The 23,176-nt window shown below is 35.9% G+C and overlaps 1 protein-coding gene across 3 annotated transcripts in view; it reads left to right on the top strand.

The window, feature by feature from the left end:
• Window positions 1-23,176, top strand: part of AK7 (adenylate kinase 7) — a 30,086-nt gene continuing 6,910 nt past the window's right edge. The window contains exons 1-15 of one of the 3 annotated variants that reach the window (XM_085061434.1): window positions 1-160; window positions 716-838; window positions 2,044-2,152; window positions 3,134-3,228; window positions 3,961-4,071; window positions 8,894-8,977; window positions 10,077-10,165; window positions 10,694-10,784; window positions 13,223-13,300; window positions 14,042-14,191; window positions 15,642-15,770; window positions 16,060-16,258; window positions 18,578-18,706; window positions 19,714-19,788; window positions 20,445-20,642. In XM_085061434.1, coding sequence (XP_084917560.1) covers window positions 80-160; window positions 716-838; window positions 2,044-2,152; window positions 3,134-3,228; window positions 3,961-4,071; window positions 8,894-8,977; window positions 10,077-10,165; window positions 10,694-10,784; window positions 13,223-13,300; window positions 14,042-14,191; window positions 15,642-15,770; window positions 16,060-16,258; window positions 18,578-18,706; window positions 19,714-19,788; window positions 20,445-20,642 — 1,741 coding nt within the window. In that variant the 5' untranslated portion in view covers window positions 1-79. Of the gene's footprint in view, window positions 161-715; window positions 899-2,043; window positions 2,153-3,133; window positions 3,229-3,960; window positions 4,072-8,893; window positions 8,978-10,076; window positions 10,166-10,693; window positions 10,785-13,222; window positions 13,301-14,041; window positions 14,192-15,641; window positions 15,771-16,059; window positions 16,259-18,577; window positions 18,707-19,713; window positions 19,789-20,444; window positions 20,643-23,176 lie in introns of all 3 variants that reach the window. The other 2 variants (XM_085061433.1, XM_085061435.1) reach the window with 2 other exon arrangements.

Below are 23,176 nucleotides of genomic sequence, written 5' to 3'. Positions count from 1 at the left end.
CGGCGCGCCCCCAGCGGCGGCCGGGTGAAGTGCGGGCGGCGCCGGTCGCGCGGCAACGAGCCGCGTCTGGGCTGCGGCCATGGCGGACAGCGAGGCGCCGCCGGCGACCCGCATCTTCCTTAACCACCTCGACTCCTACTGCGGCCACAACATCGGCGAGGTGACCGCGGGGCGGCCCGCAGCTGCTCCCGGCCGCCGCTCCTCTCTGCCTCAGGCGCCTCTGCCCCTCCGGGGAGCTGCGGCTGGTCCCCGGGGAGCTCGGCCGGGCGGGCAGCTGGGTCAGCTGAAATAGCTGCTGAGGGGACCGAAGCAAGAAAGGGGTTAAGATAATGAGAAGTGAAAATAAAGAGTTAGGATTAGGAGGTGTGGATAAAAGCGGTCGGGAGGGCTCAGGCAGCAGCTGATGGCTGTGGAGGGCGATAACCAACATCCCTGTGAGCTGACCCCTGCCCGAGAGGAGCCTGGTGCCGGGCGGAGCCGTCCAGGGACTCGCCAGCACCTTCGGCTTTGAGGCGAAGGATTCCTGACAAAACATCCCAGCTGAGGCTCAGCAGTCCCGAAGGTTTTCCCTTCTGTGGGAAGCTGTTTCCCAAGCGCATTACTAACAGCAGGAGCAGGGCTGGGCAAACGGTGCTGGTGTCTTCTCGAGATCACGAGAAGCCCTGTAGGACTCCAGAGATATTGGCATACAAATTGCATGTCTTGTATATTGCAGTATTTATCCACCTGTGTTGTTGGGGCGACGCTTGGAAGCCCAGATGAAGAAGGGGAGGAAGAGGGAGAAGAAAATTATGCTGCTGCTGAGGGTCCCTCTGCCTCAGGGGGAATCTACGAAATAGTGGGTACACTTTCTAAACCAGGGAGTACTAATACAGGTTTTGCAAAGGAAACTTATGCTGTAAGTATGAGTCTTATCTCAGATTGCCGTTAGACAACATTAGAAATATTGCATGTCGTGTAAAATGACCTGCGCTACTGAAATGGTCTTTTGTTCCTACTGGAAGCTGTATATACCTATTTTATTAATTCTGCTTCCTGCATGTGCTGTGGCTTCCTCACTTCTAGGTCTGACACAGCAAATAGTAAAAGGAAGGAACTCAGACAGAAAACAAATTATGTCCTCTACAAAACTTTTTTAAAAACTCTCTTGATGATCCACAGGTCTGCTTTCTTATTCTCTCAAAGCTTACACCTCAACTACTTTTCATCTTCTTTTTGTCTCCTATCACCATTTTGAAAGAAATGGTTCTGGAATCAAACTTAGTGTCCCCCGTAACTGTTCACTGAAATCACAGCTTTCACTAGCAGCTAATTGTTCTGAATACCTGCATCTTTGTATAAAGACATGTCTAGAGTTTAGTTAACTAAAGGAGGCTTGCTCTTATGAATGTGATTGCTTATTGCTTAATATGGTTTTCTGGAACTAGAATTGCCTCTGTCTCAAACTGTGTATTATAAACTAATAACTATTATTCTTATTAAAGAATCTCATCGAACATTTGAAATTTTTGATTCAGATATCTATACATCTGAACTGTTCAATCAGGAAATTATGGCTGGCAGTGTTCAGTTTTAACCACTGCTTTTGCCCAAAGTATTTGCTGGATTTGTTCAAGTTACACAGACAATCTGCTCTTAACAAAAATTACGGGATACTATCTTGCAAGGAAATGGAAATTCTTTTATGTCTTCTCCATTTTACTAACGTATAGTTGTTTAAAATACCTGTACAAGTAGTTGGTATTTTTTGATGCTCACAAATGCACTAAAAATATGGATCCTAAAATACCATTAAAAGTCCTTTTTTTTTATCTGTGTTAATGTGTCCTCTAAATTAGAAATTTCAGCATTTAATTTATGTTTCATCAGCTATGTTTTATCTGACAGATAAAAGTTTGAGAACTGTTTTATGAATAATTCCAACATTCTAGTGTTAGAAAACCACATTCTATCCAGAAGTTAAACTTGAAAAGGAATTTTTTTCTTTTTTTTTTTTTAAATCTTTTTTTCCCCAATGGCAGAATCTAACTATTTTTCCCTCAGGTGTCTTCTCAAGAAGAACTCTTAAGCCACTTGCTTGAATGCGAAATTGTTATATATAATATCACTGAGGATGTACATCAAATTGAGGAAGCAACATGGGCTGCTTCTGGTTAGTATAGCTATACCTGAACAGAAATTTGGTTTCTATGCAGCCATCGAAATTTTCCATAAATGTATAATGAAATTATCAGGGATTTATAGTTCACTGTAATATAAAATTGGGTTATTTGATGGAGAAATGCTTCACAAATTCTTTAGTTAAATAGCAAGGAACCATGGAATGCAATGTCACATTCAGAAGGAGAGAAGCTGTCATGGAATGGTCCAACTCTTTAAATGACACATCTGTGTAGGCAGTAATTTCCCTACAAAACTGTCAACCATCATCTCATCTATTTGCACTGGGAGGTGGGTAGAATGTTTGCTCCTGAGATATTCAAAGGATGTTTCAATATTTTATATAATTATTTAAAGTTTATTTTTACTTAAAAGTGCAATTAAAAATACTGCTAACGGCCTTTTGGAAACTTTCTTCTGATTGTTACACCCAAATTCTAATAGGCAGCTGAAATCCTTTTATGGTGAGAGTGCAATATCATTCTTTATATGATAGCTAAACTAAATTATGCTTTCCTCTTTATAGTATGAACACTAGGACAACAGAATAATTTTCATAACACAAATTAATTCTTTTATTTGATATTAAAATAAACTTTGTTTGCATTCAGTAGCTTTTTTTTCTTATCATGACAAACCCACACTTTTTTATTTTCTTTCAGTATTTCAGCAGTCAATAAAGATGAATCCTTTCCTAGTATAGATTGTTTCGTTGGAGATTTTTTTCCCTGTGCTATGTAGCTCTGTGGAGATTGTCAATTCCCAATAATTTGATTTTTATCACCATTATTTCTCTATTTGTTTTCTTTCCTGATTTATTATCTTTATTTTATATTAACTCAAAGAGCACTTTCTTGAAAAGACACATCACATAGAACATTGATATGAGTGTCTATATAGGATCTTTATATAAAAGCAGAAATACAGTTTGAGTAATTTAGTTTAAAACAAAATCCTTGCTTTCATTTAACAGCCCTACATAAGGAAATGGAGACTTTTACAGACCAAAAAGTATTCATCCTCATTTCAACAATAATGACCTGGGAAAAAACCAAACCTCTTGACCCTGTAAGTAATATCAAACCATTATATTTTTTAACCAAATGTTGCCATTTAATGGAAAATTTTCTTTCCATTCAATTACATAATGTATTTCAAGTCTGTACTTTAATGATAGCTAATAAAGTGAGGGGGTTTTTAGGATTCTTTCACCCTTACTCACTACTTACTGCCAAAATAGCTAAACGTAATTCACTGACAGAAATATTTAGGCATTGGATTATAATGATAGAAAAAAACATAAGGAATTGCTTGGTCAGGAGGCTAGACAAATGCTAACCACCATAATGCACTGTCTTTCAGTCATTAAAAAAATCCTATGTTTACTGCATACTTATTTAAATACATAATTAAAATAGATACATTTTTATATTGATCTATGTAAACTATTTTCAGGAAGTGTGTGGGGCACTTTGTAGTATGCTGTTGAAATTCTCTAATTCAGTGTTACAGAAATAGAATTTTTCAACCTTGTGTAATGTTATATATAATAAAAATGAGTGGTTTTTAGAATATAAGAAGTAGTTTAAAATCTTTTACTGTGAAATTTGAATTCGAACTAATGACATTTTCAAAATGTTGAACCTCAGGTGTTAAATTCAGAACCTTTAAGAACTTCAAATGAAGACAAAGTTAAAACGGATTTCAAAATACTTTTAAAGAACTTCCTTTAACCATCTAGACCTTTAAAAATTGTTCTGTTTTAAGAAGTGTATAACAGCCACATTTTTTTCTTCGTAGGAAGATCCTGAGACTCCTTTTTATGATGATGATTTTCGCAAAAGAAAATCTCATCCTAGCTTTATGGATTATATAAATGCTGAAAAGCACATTGCCAAACTTGGGAAAACTGTATGTATAGAACTCTTTCTATAAAAATAAACTGTTTTGTCTTCTTATTTATTAAGAATTCTTATTATTCTTATTGTTTTTATTCTTTGTAATGGAAATTATCAACCATTTGTAATTCTTTGTAATGGAAATTATCAACCATTTGAATGGGTTTTAAGAATATGTTAGTGTCTTTATAAGTATTGATTATATAAATTATTAATAAAATATAGTAGTATAGAGAATACTGTAATGTCTTTTGAGACCCAAGTGGATGCATAATAAAAATCCCAAATTCTTTTTTTTTCCTTAGGTAGGAAATAAATCATAGTTATATTTTAAAAATACTGTATCTTTGGTTGTACCAGAGAGAATCAAAGCTGGGGTCTGTGCATGGAAAATTTGAGGAAGAAAGCTTGTAGAGAAATGGGATATTAGTACATCCCTAAAGAAAAGCAGCATCTTTAAATATTAGCAAGCCATGTTAATATTATGTCTCATTTAAATACTTAGATGTTCTGTCCACACCTAGCTTGTCCCTGGACAGTTTGTGCTCTTGGAGCAGAGGCCTTGTTGGCTTTTATTCCACCCTATAATTCACTTTAAAATCATGGCCACAGAGCTGACAGAGAATAGCTTAAATATGTTATCACTTTATATGTGTTTTTAAATTCCCCCCTTCACTTTGCTTGCTTTGATCTGATTAGACTATTAATCTTAACAGAGAACAGGCTATGTCTCTATTTGTATTTAAGCACTATTATTGAAAAAATACCAACAGTGGCTCAGCTTAAGATTCAGGAAAATGGGAACTGTTCTCATTAGTGGTGGAGTAGTGTGAAGGTTGGGAAGACAATGAAATACACTGGATTATGAAGGTGTCATTTGGTCATTCTTTTTCTGTGTTAACAGTGTCCCATAATCAATATAATTCAATATCTATTGCAGAAATTTATCAGGCTAATACCAGTGGGTGAAAAAAACTTTATTCTGATTTGAATATACATTTGCCATCTTATGCGCTGCTGAGAAAATAATACTAGAAATAATATTCTGTTCTATCATGTGTCTAATAGTACAGACTACAAGTCAAAATGTGGTTTACAGCTTGAAAAATCAGTGGTAAATTGTTTTTTCTGTATGGTTTTTTTTGGTTTGTTTTACTGTGCTAACATGGAGTTACAAGACCATGGGATAGGTTTCACACTTGTGATGTTCAAAACATGACTATTATAAATAGCATCCATTAAACCTTTCATTAACTTCTGCTACCACTTAATACCTAGATGAACTATTGACTATTTTTCTTTCTAGTCCAAAGCACTGAGTCACTACATACCAAAAGTATTAATGTGATTAGCTTCTAAGAGTCTGTCAGGCTGAACATATGTTGAGAAGACAGATATGTAGCAGTACATGATAAAACAACTTGAACATTTTCAATACCAACCTGCTGTAACCCTTTCAAAAGGAGCCCTTTTCCTCCAGAGCTCCAGTGTCAGCATCAAAGGGTATCACTGTCCCTGGGTAGTTTCTGTCAGCACTTTGGAACAGGAAGGTTCCAAAGCATATGTTCTTCCCATGAAATCATCTTTGGCTTCCTGTGATAGCTGGGGACTTCTGGATTACTGTCTTTACTCATTCCTAAATTCAATGGTATCTAGGAAACGTGCCATCAGTGAAAGAAACTTCAGTGTTATCACTCCCTGCAAAGAACTCGGACACTAGGATTCATCAGTCTTGTCAGCCAGGTTGAGAAGTTCTTAACGCCAAGAACAGAAGGGTTTCTTAGCCTTCTTGTCTGTTCAGAGTGAAGTTTAATGGAAGCTGTTTCTTAAAGTAAGATTTCACCTCTGCATTAGTGTATATCTCACCTATTTTTTATTTCAAATACAGTAAAAATGTTAATGTGTATGAGTCTTTGCCTCTTATCACTATAAGAGTCTTTGCCTTTTATCACTAGCAATTGTTTTCTTTACCTTTGTGGCATTCAGGCTGTGTAGCCTTTCTCAGAAGTTGCAGTCTCTGGGATCCTGCCAAATTCAAAACCCTTGGAGAAATATCTGCCTACCACAGGCAGAAAAGCTCTTCATCTTCCAGCTCTGTTCACAGTGACATCACAGTTCCCGAATCCATTTAGACCTGTTACTCACTTCAAGCAATTTATTAGAACAAAGCGAGCAAGCGAGCATAAAACAGCCACAGCCTGGAACTGATGATCCCGGCTAGAAAGTGACACCTAGTGGCTCTAATGGACATTACGGGGAACGTGACATTCTTTACCCGGGACTAAACATGCCATGTGCAACAGCGATTTGCCTAAGAATTGCCTTATTTTTAAAATCACCTATATCCTAGTAACTTCAAGCAGTAACTTCTCATATGGGTGGCTTGTGACACTAATTAAGTATTGTTAAAGGAACTGAACCTGTTTTAGAGGTTTGTATTTCAGTGAAGTTCCGTACTCGGTGCCAAACTCTGTTTTGTCTCCACATGTGGCAGAAGATAGCGCAAGATACATGGAAGAAAATCCTGTGTTACATTCTTTTGAAGGGAAATGAGAAATAGCATATCCTGTGCACTCACAACAGGCAGGTTTTTCCTGCTAGGAGACGCAAATTACTACGTATGTTCTGGGAAATATTTGCAGTCTGTCCGGAGCAGCCCTGGGACGACCTGCTGCTCTTAGGCTACAAACATTATCTGTCATGTTGTTACCCAGGCTAACTCAGTACGTGTTAAGGTTCGAGCAGTGAGACATGCCTCTGCCCAAATTAAGGTGGACACGTGACCACATGCTGAAGTCAATGATACATATTTTATTTAACAATGAATGCAAGGGAGAGAGATAGAAAGAAATAGAAAACAGAGGAGAGATATCAAGCAGAAGATAGTCACCACCCATGGATTCAGTAGGTGAATTCAACCCTCCTTTATAGTGGGCTTCTCAGTGATAGGGATCCCAAGATCGTTCAAAACTTTTCACTTTTTATACATTTTAGCAAACAAAGGAGTTAATGTCCATTGTCTACAGAGTTCTCTTCATCTATTAGTTAAATTATTCCCTCACTTCTAATGCTAATTAGTCCCACGGTCAGTCTGTCTCTTCTTTTGAGCTGATGGATTTCTTAGGTCTGTGGGCCAAGAAATCTTGAGTTGGTGGTCACGATTTCCCCCTGCCAGAATTACCTTTTACCCAGTCCAGGCTGATTGCAGCGCACTTGCTGAGCTGGATTTCCTTGTGACCTGTAAATTTTGCATGCTTTGTGTTCATTATCAGCAAAACATTCTTCTCCCCAAGCTTTGTTAATGTCCCCCTGGGACAACACCAAGACAATAGTACCACCTTTATCTTTTTTTATCCCAAGTCACTGCTGTGGTGGCTTATCTTACAGTCCAAGTTCCAGTTATCCATGGAGGTGTATTCAGGGGGACTTCAGTGGTTGTTGGTGGTTGCAGATGCCATCTGACCCATAACTTGTGGTCATCTTTCTTTGACATGTGATATGCATACAAGCAGTTGCTTCTCTATACTGCTTGTCAAAGTGGGAATTTTTGTTCAGGTGCATTAACCAGGATGAGTTAACCAGATCTCATCCCTGCCAGGCCTGGAGTTAGCATTATCCTGTAGCTCCCTTCTGTGTTTATCTCATGACATGGTCCTTCTGTGGTCTTAGTGTTTGAGATAGGCAGCTGTCCTTAGTGTGGAAGCTCTTCTGCTATCTGTGATGTCTTCTAATTTTAGTGTTTCTTGTGATTGATAACAAGCTGTTGAATTCAAGTGAGTTTAAGTAGTTTTTATTACAAAGTTTCACTTTGTAAGTATATAGATAAAAACACATAGAGGCAACATTCTGACTTTGCAACTTGTCATCACTTTACATGATGCTTTGCTTATATAATCAAGGATTGGCTAAGGCTTTCCTCATTTTTCTGTTTCTGAAATATTATAAACATGATAACAAAAAGTTCATCGCCCCACAAAAAAGAAAAATGTAGATCCAAATCTGCACATGTATTTCCACTGCTGATAAAGGCAAGTTCTTTTACATGATATAATGGAGATACATAATGCCTAAGATCTTTACAACATGAGAATTACTTAATAATTTTATTTCATCTTAAAAATTTCAAAGTGACTAATTCAAAAGATTTCCTTCAAAGTTTTGTCCTTTCAGATAATTTAATTTTTTTTTCTGTATAACCATCCTCACCATAGATGCAAACAGTAACATGCATGTCCAAGGAGCCAGGCAAATTTATGACATTACAGAAGAATTATCTGCTGAAAGTATTTAGGTTAATCATGATGTGTGGTTAGGAAAATACTCAAATAGTCCAAAGTTTAGGGTTTTTTTAATTGTGCATCAAAATGAAAGTAAAGAAATTGTAAAATCATTAATCCAGCATTTCCTGCTCCTTTAGGCAGCCAAATGCAAATATAATGCAATTGAAAAAATAGCTGCAATGAATTGCAGAGTTATTTTTTCTTGAAAATATAAAGTAGAAGCGTGAGTTATCCTGTTCACTTAATTGATTTACATAACTTCCTTTTCTTTTTTTAACTCTTGATTTTATATTAATTTTTTAATTTTTGTTCAAATGTAGACAGATTTTTTTTTTTAAGACAGCTGTAGACAGCTTTTTTTTTGAAGGAAGTAATAGCAATATGACTCAGGAAACTACAGGATAGGCGATAATTGATCTAGTTACAACTTGGAAATGATACAGTTTATACACTTTGTATATTTAGTGCACATGCATTCAAGAGTCAGTGTAATCTTGTATCCCACTTGCAGTACCAGACTTTAATAAAAACTTTCTGGATGGTCTCACTTCACAGGACCAAGAAAAGTTTTCAACTTATGTTATTGCCTCAGGACATCAATACGGAGCTGAGGAAGGACTCTTTCATTACTTTTTTAAGGTAGACATCCAACTATGTTCAAAGGATCATTTAATTTCTAGGGGCAAACTGCACTGGAATTGAATCCATTTTTAGCAGCCTTGGTACCATAAGCTTAATGTTTTCATGAGCAGAACCGATTATTTGTTCCTTTTGAAATATTTTAGCTACAGTGGAAGAGTGTTTTTCCCCTTTTTTTTGGCTCTATTTTTTTCTTAGATATTTCCATGGTTTTTGAACAGTATCTCCATATGTACTTTCCAGTGAGATGTCTGTCATATAAATGGAATCCAGGGAAATGTCTTTCTTCTCAACATTGCAGTCTCTCTCTCTCTCTTTTTTTTTCCCAAAGCATTTGTTTTTTTGGGTGATACTGATGCCTAAAAATCTGGTAAAAATAAGACACAGACACTGCAGTATAGGGAAAAAGGGGTTTACCTTGGTTTAATAGGATCCCAGGTGCTCCCTCGTCAAAGGTGGAACCAGGATGAAAAAGCCCCTGGGTACAACATGTATGCAATTTTATGGACCTCACCAATTAGCATACCTATCTAAATTTCCCCAGTAAGAAACTTAACAAATGAAGTAATTGTCCCCTTATTCTAATTATTTCCTCCCAAAAAAGGCTACAACTTAGTTTTCAAAAACATGTTCCAGAGATGATTCCGTTCCAGGTTGGTGCCTCACGTCCTTGAGATTGTGGGGATGTTTCATCTTCCCCAAAGAATTCTGAACTAGGCTAGAGTACAAGGGTTATAAACATGTGGGGCTAAGATACAGGGAGTGAAAAGTACAGGAATGGGAAAGGGTAAAAAGTATATAAAAATGGTATAAAAAAAGAGTATAAAGAAAAAGGACAAAAAAAATCAGGCATCATACAAAGTAATATTTGTCAAGATTAAAGAATAATTTAAAAAAACCCAAAACATTTCTCATTTTTAGTAGGCTGCCAATCAGTATTTCTCAATAATTGTCTCCTTTACTGCAGTTCCATTTATCATTCAATAAACTGAACTTTAGATCTTGAATATACAGATTTACCTAGCAATCAAATGCTCCTTTTCTAGCTCTAGTTAAAAGTAACCTTTTTTTTTTCTCACTTTATTCTCTGTATTTTCAGATGTGTTGGCTTGGTGAGACTCCTGCAATACCTGTTTTTGGAGACGGAAAGAATATTATTCCAACCATTCATGTTCGTGACTTAGCAGTGTAAGTGGAAAAAAAACATTCCTCTGAGCAACAATTGATACCTAGGTAGATAACAAGTCCAAATCCATTAGAGAGCACTGAGGTTTTTAAATTGGGTCGGTTGGTTTAGGGTCTGTCGTGGGCCCTTTTAACTGAGTCTAACAGAGCCTTCATTTTCTTTGGAAGTAGATGTGCCTTCTGGAAACCTTATCTGACTGTTGCACTGGTGCTTTGCTTTTAACAAATGACGAGTCATGCTCAGCCTAGAGTGTGATACCTGTTAACTGGCACAAAACTGGAAATAGATTGTGGACTCTTCAGCTGGCTAAGATAATATCTTCTACACATACAGCTTTTTATTCTCTTAACTTCTTTCCAAATAAAATATGTAGCTTTATTTCTTTATTAAGTAAAATATATATGAAAATGTCATGCTCTGAAATGCTCTGCAAGAATTTGCAGATTCTTTCACTGTTTCTGAGATGCATTTAACAAGGAAAGCCCTGTATGCTTCTCCAAGTACCTCGGGCTGTGTTTGCTGTGTTTCAGAGCATTGCAAAATGTAGCAGACAGCAGGCCAGACTTTCAGTACATACTTGCGGTAGATACGTCAATGCACACGCTTGAAGAACTAATAAAGGTAAGAGAGTTGATAAGAGATCAGATTTTCTTTTCTGGTTTTTTTTAAAGATCTGTAAGGTTTTAAAATCGATACATTTTACTGAAGAAGAAGTTTCCAGGTCTTCCTGAATTATCTTGTGTAACAAGCTACATGGAAGATTATTTTGAAATCCTCTAAGACCCTTGAACAAAATACATTACTTGATCTTGCAGGACTAATTTCTGTGGTATTATCATTAACTTAAATAGAAATTTTGTCTAAGAAAATTATGGAGAAATGTTGTGGGATTAACAGTACTGTGATTAAATACTCAAAGTCTTTACCATGTGTTTTCCTTCATTTTGTGGAAGGTACCCTGTTTTTCCTAGAGTTTTGGGATTAAGTCTAGAAGTAGTCTGGATGACACTGGTGAACTATACACTGTGATAGTGAGAGGCAACTCATAGTACACTTGCTCATGTAGATTGAGTAAATGTTTCCTAAGGACCAAACACAAGAACCCAACTTTTTGGTTGTATCAAAAAGAGTTTAATGAAACTACCATTAAACTCATTAAGTGTGTTAGGGAGCTCACTAGTAGATGACGCCTGTACTTTGGCCCAAGTAAATATATAGGGTCTCACTGAAAAGTTAGTAGTTGAAGAGCCATTCTGTGTGAGTGACCATAATGCAATTAGACAACATTCCTATGGAAGAAGCAAAGCTCAAAGTAACTTTTGAAGCTACAGACAACCATAAGAAAGAATATTATATAAAAAATTGGTCGCAAAAGGCATAAGAAATATTAAATCCTTGGAGAAAAAGGGTAGAGGCCATTGCAACTTACATTATTAGCCATGTAAGTCTATTGCATCTGCTTATTAGGAAAGGTTTCAGAAAGTGAAAATGAAATTAAAATTAGCATGATTAAATTATAAGTTGATGAAAATAAGGTGGCAAACTTTAAAAAGTTATGGTTATGTCCAAATGAATAACACAAAAAAATCATAACATCAGGCAGGATAAGTGAAGAATACAAGTATCAGGAAAGACTCAAAATTAATATTATTTTTTCAAACAATTAGAAAAGCCTGCCAGTAAATCTGTAAGGCAAATTGATGATTATGGTATAGAAGGATCACTTAGAGAAGACAAGGCCATAGCAGAAGTGTTTTGCATTAATGCTAAAAATTTAGAAACCTATTAATGCTTCAGGATCTCTTAGTGGATAACTTGTTAGATGAACTAAAGTAACTGTAGAAAAGCTTATAAAATGAACTGATAAAATGAACACTAGGGAGTCACCAGAATCTTACGGTATTCACTTGAAGAGGTCTGAAATAGTTCAAGGATGAAATAACTCTGAAATGCAAATTCACACATGCAACTCGCTGTTTAGCACTGTCCTGGTACTTGAAGACTGGAGAATGATAAATGTGGTGCCAATGAGAGGTTTGTGAAATATTTTGGCAATTACAGGCCAATATAGCTAGTAGTGCCAGCCAATAACCAGATATATTATAAGAAATTATAAGAAATTAAATTAATTAGAGGACATCCTATTGATTCTATTTGGGAAGATAGATATGATTCTATTTGGGAAGAGTTAATGTGACTTTTAAAAAATGCTTTCACAATAAATACTTTCCAAAAATGCTCTCAAATATTCTGGAAATCCCCTGAATTTCTTTAATATGACCAGCCAATGTGGGTAAGGGTGAAAAAGATGATGCAGTCTCACCTGATTTTCCCAAAGGCTTTCAAAGAAGTACTTTACCTGTAGCTGCTGAGAAGCAGCTAGGCACCCTCAGGAGAGTGGTTGGTGTCCTTTCATGGGTTTGTGGTTGTTTAGAAAAGACAGGAATACGTGGACAGTTTTTGTGGACAGGAAGTTGCCAGTGGTATAGAGTTATATTGGCAGGGATCTGTACCAGCCCCAGGGAAGACTGGAAAGGTGCATGGGAGAGAAATACCTTGAGAGTTATAGTTGAAATTTCTGTCTGATGATGAAATGCAAACGATATATGGAGAGTTATCAGTGGTATTGATCTGAAAATCCTTCCTGAATGTTAATGGAATTAAATACATCAGGAGCCTGAAGTGGAAGTGCTGGGAAATTATAAAGGTCTCCAAATAGATCTTCAGCGCCAGGAATTTGTGCATTTAAGAGCTTTTGGTTTTGGGTTTTCTGTGTTTGTTTTGGTTTGGGTTTTTTTTGTTATTGCAGGTACTAAGAAGGAAGCATTACTTAGAAACCAAAAGCTATTTAATACTAATATTAAAGCTAATATATTGCTTTCAGATCTATTTCAACTCTATATCCTGATTTTTCAGGTACAGTGTAACATGAAATTTAAAGCACACATCTTATACACAGAAATTCTGTTCATTTTTTTTTCTAAGAATCTGATTTGTTAAGTGGTTTTGGTGTGGGTTTTTTGTTTATTTGTTTGTTTCTGTGTTTGTTTTTCTGATAGTGTATCAGTAAAAATATTGGACCAGGAAAAATTGAGAAGATTGCTAAAGAAATTGCATTCCTGAGCAAAGAGCTAACAGTCAGTACTGTTTTTTCTTTTATTACTTCAGAAAAGTATTTAAACTTAAAAGTATAATATAATGAAATATAGAATTTTTTTTCTTTATTTCACCAGAAAAATTTAACTCCAAAAGATGCCTAAAAATACCTAAAGTGAGTCTAAACTTGGAAAATAAACAAAGTAAAATCTAGCCATTATAGAACAGAGAATTTTGAAGAGTTAAAGCCTGATTTAAAAAATAAAACACTGAAGCTCTGGTGTCACTGTTCCCCTTAGCATACTGGAGCACTCTAAGAAAACCTACACAAAACGAAAAAAATAACAAAAAGTAGTTGATAGTGCAGTGCTGCTAAGGCAGATGAACAGAGCATACATTAATTATGTTGTGTTCATCTCTTTATCTGGAATAATTTGTTCATAGGAGAAACAAACAAAATACAACCCAGATAGTTTTAAGATCGTACTTGATACAGTTAAGAAAGAGGTGATTCCTTGCAATTACATGAAAGGTTTGCATTGTACAGAATAATTGCTTAGTGTTGCATGTTCTAATAGATCATGCAAACACTCAAATACAAATATGCATTGAAAATAATATTTCTAGAAAGCTTAAAATGTCTGTTTTGCTTTGTCTGCAAACCTTCTTTCCCAATGCTTTAATTCTTTCTATTCTCCCCATCCATTCTAGTCTCTTGTTCCAGCCGTTCTTTTAACACGCATAGCTTAAGTCTGTAAATAAATCTAGCTTTGTTCCCTCAGCAAATGCAATTGGATATGTTGCTTGTGGACCTGCGAATGGAATCTAAGTATCTGAGAGAGTATTTCAACATGAAGTGGGTTGCTGAGACAGGACTGATAGACAACATTGAACAAGTAATCATGGAATACAAGCAAACTCGAGGATTACTGGTAATGCTTTGGTTTATACTATTTCAAACTGTGCCTTTCTCTCTTTTCCCCCAATAGAAATGATTACATAAAGACAGGTCTTAAATTAATTAAGTAAAATACATAAAAGATGGATATAGATGCAAAATAAGTGAAAATAAAAACTTAAATTAAATTGAAGAAGTTAAATATGAGGCAATACAAATTAAAAAAATGTTGACTACATTTTATTTCCTTTATGCCTAAAACTGAAATTCTGTAAATGCAAATTAGCTTCGTGATGGAAAATCTGCTGTTTTGAAGCTATTTTCAGCTAGTTTCTTGATATATTTTGCCTCAGGAACACAATAAGTGTATATTTTATTGAAGCTTTTTTTATAATAGTCAATAGTTAGGTATTTTTTGTCCATATACTTACTGAGTCAGGATATCCAGTTGCAATGTAGCCTTCATTTTAGCCAGTTCTGTTGTGAAATTTACTGGGCAACTTTGCTATTTCTTATGTTAGCTTGATATTCAGAATATCTGTATGCAAATGTATAGGTTACTGAAAGGTGCAGAAAAATGTTTGTACACATGTCCAAGTATTGATTTGTTCGATAAAGCTGTTCAGCATGTCTAACTATAGTTCAAACCTTGAATGAGAGTTCAGGGCATGTAAAACAAAATGAAGCTACTATTGTTCAAGGTTATTCATTGAAAGTCTCTTCATAGCCCTGAAAGGATTATCTATCTGTTTTTGGGTTAAACTATTGCATCTAAGAACATATGCATCTATTTAAAGAAAAGAGTACATACCAGATAGCAAGTAGAAAGGAGGCTAGCTAGACTGTTTCTGTCACTACTATATTGTAGAGTTTGTACTGTAAGATTTACTGAATTAAGATAGGCACTTAATTATGTATGGATTTGGGTTTATTGCATAGCATATTTAAGAAGTACATACTGGAATCCTAATTGCACTTATTCTCAGGCTAGGTAGGCTGAAATGAGACATCACTTAAAATTGTGATGGATCTGAAATTTTTGAGGTCAAAATAATCATTGTGATGGCAGCAACTCTACCTCAGCTGGGAAATAAAACTATTGCATGCTTACAGTGGAATATCTGCTACTAGAATCCAAAATTCACTGCAACTTATCTGTGGGATTGTGTTTCATCTCTTTGCGTTATTCAAACATTAACTAGTCACAATTAATTGGTCTGTAAGTTTACTAAATAGAAGTATGCTTTTTCTCCAACAGTAAATTTCTACATTTAAGTAACTGTGTTAATCGCCATAGAAGATATTGTGGCTGTGGCTGATATAGAAGATATTCAGGAAGAAATAAATAAATGAATAAAATTATGTAATTTCAGTTTTAACTACAATTGCTATCTTCTATCAGTGATATTAAAATTATTGTTGCTTTTACATAGAAGCATCTATGTGCTGTTTGAATAATGTTACATCTTTATCTGTTTTTCTAGCCTCTCAAAGTTTGCATTCATGGTCCTCCTGCATCTGGCAAATCTACCATTGCTAAAGAGCTCTGCAAACACTACAAGCTGCATTACGTTAGGATGGATGATGTGATTTCTGAAAAAATTGCAAATCTGGTGTGTTGCTGTTTTCTAACATTTTTGTTATTTTAATTGTTGTGATTTTAAAATGGCAGCAGTTTAAAATTATTTATAATCCCATTATTTTAGAATGGAAATATCTTTGAACATACTGATCACCTCTGTGGGTTGCACTGAAATCTTTCTAGAGAGTGAAAGTTACTCAGTATCTCACTGTTCACAGGCATACATGAAAGGAATTGGGTTTTTTTAATTACATCTGTGTATAAAATAAATTTGGCTGTGGAATTTCTGAGCCAATTCATATTTCTGTTCTTGTCATCAGGAGGAAATTGTGGCTAAAGAACCTGACATTGTGGGAGAAGGAGAGGGAGAAGTAGAAGGAGCAGGAGAGGGAGAAGGAGCAGGAGAAGGAGCAGGAGAAGAAGGAGCAGGAGAAGACGAGGAAGAGGAGCAGGGTGAAAATGTAGAAGCAGCAAAGGAGTTATTAGCTGCAATAAAAGAAAGCATGAAGCAGAATGCAGGTAGGAAATACGAGGTACTAAGATGGGATTCAGGTAATGAGTGCAACCCTATGCAAATGGAAATCAGGAAGTAAATTTGTGCTCTGGGACTTTTACTTCCTATTAAAAGCAAGAATCAACTGGACAAGGGAGAGGAAATATCATAAAAGGTTCATGAATTAAGGACAGGGAGAGACCACAAACTGAATACTGTCATGGGCGAAACAGACTTGACTTGGAGAAATTACTTAAATGTATTACCAATCAAAATCAAAGTATTCACCCCTCCCTTCTCTCCTGAATTTAACTTTATTCACAGTTCTTTACATCCTCCTACCAGTGGCCCAGGGGGACGTGGAATAAGGGTCATGGTCAGTTCATCACATGTTGCTCCTGCTGCTGCTTCCTCCTTGGGGAGAAGAGTCTTTCCCCTGCTCCAGCATGGGGTCCCTCACACAGGAGACTGTCCTCCATGAATTTCACCAGTGTGAGTCCTTCCCATGGACTACAGTTCTCCATGAACTTCTCCAGCGTGGGTCCCTTCCCCAGGGTGCAGTCCCTCAGGAACAGCTGCTCCAGCATGGGTCCCCATGAGGTCACAAGTCCAGCCAGCAAACCTGCTCCAGTGTGGGCTCCTCTCTTCATGGGTCTACAGGTCCTGCCAGGAGCCTAATCCAGCATGGGCTTCCCGTGGGGTCACAACCTTCTTTTGGGCCTCTACCTGCTCACGTGTGGGCCTTGCCTGTGGACTGTAGGTGGATCTCAGCTCTCCTGTGGACCTCCATGGGCTGCACGGTGACAGCCTGCTCACCATGGTCTGCACCATGGGCTGCAGGTGGATCTTTGCTTTGGCACCTAAAGCACCTCCTCCCCCTGCTTCTTTGCTAACCTGGGTGTCTGCAGAGATATTCTCACTTCTGTCTTCCCTGGCCACATTTACTTCTGCGCAATGACTTTTTTCCTACTTAAATATAAGCTTTAGTATAATCACTGATGGGCTTAAATTTGGTCAGCAGCAGATCCATCTTGGAGCCATCTGGCATTGGTTCTGTTGCACATGGGGGAAGCTTCTACCAGCTTCTCAGAGAAGCCACTTCTGTAGGTCCCCATGCTAACAAAACCTGTCCAAACAAACCCAATGCAATTATACGCCTTGTTTATTGAAAGTGATATATTTTTAAAACATCGTGGTGCTTCTTTAATTGTAGGACTTTCTTCTTCTTCAGACTTTTTTTAATAACATCATATTTTCTTCTTAGAGCAGAGAGCATAATTTATACAATATTAAGTAAAAAGCTGGTGAAATACATCTTTATCAAACTTGCAAAAATAGAAGTATTCTAGTGTGAAAAAGAATCAGTGCACTCTTATATGAGATTGTGGGTGACCTCATACATCACTAGAAAGTAAATACTGTTTACTGAAGCCTGGAAAGAATTTTAAAGTCTGCAGATTGAAAAAAGGTCCCTTGCTGAAAAGTGTTAGTTATTATCTGTATATGACTAATGCCATGTAGTTTTAGTCTTAGTGCTTAACATTTTCCATGTGGTATAAAATGATCCCCCTTAAAAATGCATTCCATTGCTAAAGGTTTACCTGATTTGGATCTTTTTTATCTGCAAAGAAATGAACTTCTCACACACCCAGAAGCTTCAGTAATGAGATCTGTGGCAGCATCTCTTCTGCATGCTTTGATTTGTTGTTTAAAATAATAATGCATTTTAAATGTTAACATATTTTTATTAGTAGAATGGTTTATAAATATCTAAGACTTTTAATAACCAAACCAAAATAAAGCAGGAAACTGGAGTCAATGTTTGCAAAAGAACAAAAGATCAGGTCAAACCTGACTTTTTTCTCCTACATATTTTCTCAACAATGTAGGAGAAGTTAATAAACCAATTCGTATCTCAACCTATTTGTCTGAAAATGAAACTTGTAGAACCTATCTCACATCATTTTTACGATTACTTTTAAGTCTTACTGTAAAATGAAAATAGAAAATTATTGCTTTGTCTCGTAATTTTTTCTGTAAATATTTCTTTACTGCTTCTATTAAAATCTGATTGTACTATTCAAAATAAAACTAATTACATGTTTAGATCATCAAAGTACTAATATTTATATCCTTGTAAACACAAATGTAATTTTATTTTATATCTACACATTCATATTCCGTAGATCGCTGACAATGAATAATATACAAATAGTAACTCGGAATATTCAACTTTTAGGGTCTAAGTAGAAGATAAATGTATTAGAATGTATTAAAATGTTAGTAAAATAATTTCACATAGTTTGTTTCTAAAAACTAGGTATCTCTAACCTTCTTTGTCTTAGGTCGTCCAGATAATGAGTATGTTATTAAATTTATGAAGGACAAGCTCATGTCTATGCCTTGTAGAAATCAGGGATATGTTTTAGATGGGTTCCCAGAGACCTATGCACAGGCAATGGATCTTTTTAAAGGTATGTACTGCTGGGTTTAGTTTTGTTGCTGCTTTTGTTTTTATTGCTTCTAGTACTGTCATTATCATTATTGCTCTCAGTGCCACACTGCTTGAAGTGTATCAGCACTGTAATGACTGCAGTGCAGGATACAAAATAAAGTTCTTTTCATGTGATTATTAGAATGTGAGGACTGTAAGGCACCTTATTTAATTTATGCACAAGATAATTTTCAGGCTATCTTTCCTGGTAAAGAAAAAAGTAAATGCACAAAGATGGAGAATGCTTTCTTGTTCAGTGTTGGTCTACTCCACTTAAGCAAGCTCTACAGCAGAATTTCTTCATAATATTTAAGGGCTACTGAATGAGGGGATCCAGCCAGTGCACCACTACATGTTTTGTGAGCCTAATTACAGTGCATTTATTAGATCAGCTACAGTAGATATGACTTGTGTGAAGCTCTGCAACACACATCTCAAATTGTGAGGAAGCACTGTCTGTACATTGGACCAAGAATCATCTTCATGTTTAAATTAAAGCATGAAGTTTAAAGATAAAGAAAAAACAGTCTTGTTCAGCTTAGTATGCTGTTTTGCAAATGGTCATGCTCAGCTGATACTCTACAGGAAATTTTACTCACTGTTCATAACAGCAGACACTGGCAAAAAAGAGTAAAACATTTTTACTCACTGTTCTGAGCCTTGTCTCTGTTTTTTGCAAAATAATTTATTTGGCAGGAGAAGAGGCCAAAGATAAGATAGCAATTTTAAAACTGGACATATTTAAAAATTGTGTGTGCATGCACATAGTTCCACTGTATAGGCAAACAGCTACTAGTGTCCCAAGGTAGTGTTCTGTGGTAGCTGGCAAGGTGAATTACTTACTGCATTATCTGAACTGGTGTCAAGGTTGTATGAATTTCCAAGTATTAGTATAATTTGGATATAGGCAATGAGCACATTTTTAGCAAATACAGGGATATTGTTGCTTCAAATGAAAATGTCACTCATTTCTTGCTTTTGTTTTAGTGGAAGGTGAGGAAGAAGAACAAGAAGAAGAAACAAAAGTCAAAGTGCCTAAATTTAATAAAATAATCATACCTGGTAAGTTTGATAGGTTTCTTTTTAAATAAATTGAGGAGTTTTGAAATATTGCTGCCACCAACGGGAAGTCTAAAATATCACTCCCTCTGTTCCTATTTAATTTACCTTAAAATAAATATCTATCTCATATAACACTGCTGCCCTTGTATTTGAAAGTGAACAATTAATCACAGAATCATTTAGGTTGGAAAAGACCGCTGAGAACATCAAGTCCAACCATTAACCTACACTTTCAATTCGCACCTCCAAGGCTACCACTAAACCATGTCCTTTAGTACCACATCTCCATATCTCCTAAATACATCCAGGGATGGTGACTCAACCAGTTCTCTAGACAGCCTGTTCCAATGCTTGACCACCCTTTTGTTGAAGATGTTTTTCTTTATTAAAAGGGAGGTTTTGCTTCAGTTTCTGCATTGTTTATTTGTTTGTGGGTTTTTGTGAAAATGCCATTAACTGTTGGCTGGTAACAATAGTAGCGCTGTCTTTGATGTGATTACAGCAGCTATTAATGGAATAAAAATGTAATGCATAGGTTATTATGAGAATTGAAATAGAGGGATTTTCATCTATGCAGAAATTGCTTTATCCTGACGTTTTTGCTTGATTCCTTTGGAAATTTTGTCTATATTCAAACAGTATGTTTTTCTTCACAGAATTTGTTTTTTCTTTGACTGCACCTGATGAATTCCTTATAGAAAGAGTAACAAATCTGCCAGAGAGTGTCGTTGCTGGAACTAATTATACTGAGGAACAGTTCCTGAAAAGTCTGAAACTCTTTCACCAGTTAAACACCAATGATAAGACTGTTCTCAACTATTTTGATGAACTTGAAATACATCCTCAGTTTATTGGTATGGAATAATAAAACTAGTAGCTATAATATAAATGAAAAATATTTGTTCTTACAAATTTAACACTTGCAAAAATCAAATAGTAAGTGTCCATATATATATATATAATGTTTTTATTAACATTGAAGAATACACATACAAAAAGCATTTAAATATATACCTGCAAAAATGTTCTTTCACAGTTAACCTGTTTCTAAAAATTGGGGTTTTGGTTGTTCATTTTCACAGGCTTAATTATTAAAATAATTTTGTGACTTAAGTTACAGATCTCTGCGCTGGCAGCCTTTCAGATAGGTGTTAGAGTACATTTTCATAGACTTAAATATTATAGTTCCTTATATATTTTTTAGACTTATCCTCAGATGCCATTGTTGTCCACAAAAATCAGATTTGTTACCTTGTGTGCAACAAGCCAGTAATTACACTCTCAAGAGAGACATTGATTGTTTATTTCACAAGCCTCTCTCTGTGCTTGGTGGTACTCCAAAAAGTCAAGCATCCTTACTATCAAAACTTTTCAACTTTTCACTATTTTTACATTTTAGCAAACAAAGGTATTAGTTCATTAGCTACAAGTTACATAGTTCTCTTGTTAATTAGTATTCTATCTTCTATTGGATAATGATTGTCTTGCTTCTCATGCTCAGTCTTTCTCTTCTTTTGGGTCTGTGGGTTTCTTGAGTCAGTGGTCCTTGAGTCTGTGGTCACGATTTCCCCACTGCCAGCATTACCTTTTTGCCAGTTGGAGCTGATTTCAGCACAATTTCTGAGTTGGCTGTATTAGTTTCTTTCTTATCTCGGGCGTTCTGCCAAATGTCCTTGTGGCCTGTAAATTCTCCACTTTTTGTGTCCACAATCAGTGGTACATTCTTCTTCCCGAGCTTTGTGAATGTCCTGTAGGTCTGAGATGATTGAATCTTGTCCAGCCCTAAACATTAACAAGGTAATTAGATCAACAAGCAATTAGTTTTTCTAACACCTGGACATCATTTAGAGCTTGCTATCTGTTTCAGGGGTTAAATCTGCCTTCTTGTTGATCAGGATTGAAAGTATAAAAAGATCAAACACCAAAGAAGACAAAGTTTTAAGAAAATTTTTACATACTCCACATTTTGCAACATCATGACAATATGTGGGTAATCTGTAAATTAAGAAGGATTTAAGAAAATTATTAGAAATTAGAGGTGGAAGGCTGGAACTGCACTTGTTTTGCACTATACCTGTATGTGAGAAAATTTGTCTTCCCTACATACTATCTAGAAAACTGTGATCACTGGGACATCTTAAAGAGATTGTTATTCAAAGCCAGTGAGATCAGAGTGGCAGCATTCTAAAGAAAAGGGTGGGTTTTGGCGGGTAGAGGAAAGAAAGAAGGGCAAAAACCCTTCAACTGAAGTTAAGCTGATGATATTTGGAATGTCTATTTGAGATGAATTATGAAAAGTTAATTGTTCAAAACCCTTAGGCATAACTGATTTTTCAAGTTTTTTTATTTATTGTCAGTCATGGAGATTATTTTGAGAATAATACCATATATGTGTCGTTAGGAAGTGTAGCAGTTGAAAAAAATAGTGAGTTAGTATAGTTATTTTAGAATTGAGGAAATTTTACTACAGAAAGTAAATGTATGAAATGGTAAATATTAAGGTCTGATGCCATCAGTTGGTCATAATCTTATCTTATACACTTCTAGGTATGCAAGTAGTGGTACTGTCAAAGACTGAGTGGGTACTATAGTGGGAACAATAAAGTGTATACTCTGTGACAAAATATCACAGTGTTTTCTGCTAAGAATTATGCATAAAGATTTTTCATAAACTCCAGTCCATTCAAAATACAGACACTCATTTGCCTAGTGATTTTAATTATTGTGGTATCACAGCTGTGATGTTCCAGATGAGTTTCACATTGATTGTATAGCACTGACTCTCATGTTCAAATGAGCATCATCTTTAGGTCTTTTTTGTCTCAGAGTTTTCTCTTTCCCTGTATTGACATTCCTGTTTGTTACCCACTGAAGTATTGCAAGTGTGTTACTTCTGTTGTAAAATGGTAGGAAAAGATTATAAAGATTACAAGGATAACTGAGGATCCTTCAGCTCAGCCAATACCTTTCCATTCTAGTCAATGTTCCAGCTGGATTTTCAGATGCATAGAATTAAGTAGCAGTGGATTAAATCAGAGACCCAACTGCTTTCTCAAATTCTGAAGAAGGGGTTAAAAATTGCTCTGGATTTGTTAAATATTGTTTCAAAATAATAAAAGTTTTCTTCCACTGTAAACTTAGAAAATAATAACATATGGTTTTATTTATAATTTTTATGATTATTATTTTTTCTGAGTCTGAAATATGATTAGGACAAAAGAGTGGGCTTCTAGATTCTGGAAACTCATATTTGCTACAATGACTCACTGTATGAAGACTGCAAGTTTGTTATCTTGTGTCATTTTTGTCATTTGCAAACTGGGGATGGTGACAAAGGAATGTTAGATCTTTTATTAAAAGGCATGTTAAAGTTATAACAGCAATTTCC

The sequence above is a fragment of the Lichenostomus cassidix genome, chromosome 5 (genome assembly GCF_008360975.1).
Source record: "Lichenostomus cassidix isolate B80296 chromosome 5, HeHo_3.0, whole genome shotgun sequence".
Taxonomy (NCBI): domain Eukaryota; kingdom Metazoa; phylum Chordata; class Aves; order Passeriformes; family Meliphagidae; genus Lichenostomus; species Lichenostomus cassidix.
The sequence above is the reverse complement of the archived record's forward strand: the minus strand, read 5'-3'. Positions and strand labels throughout refer to the sequence as shown.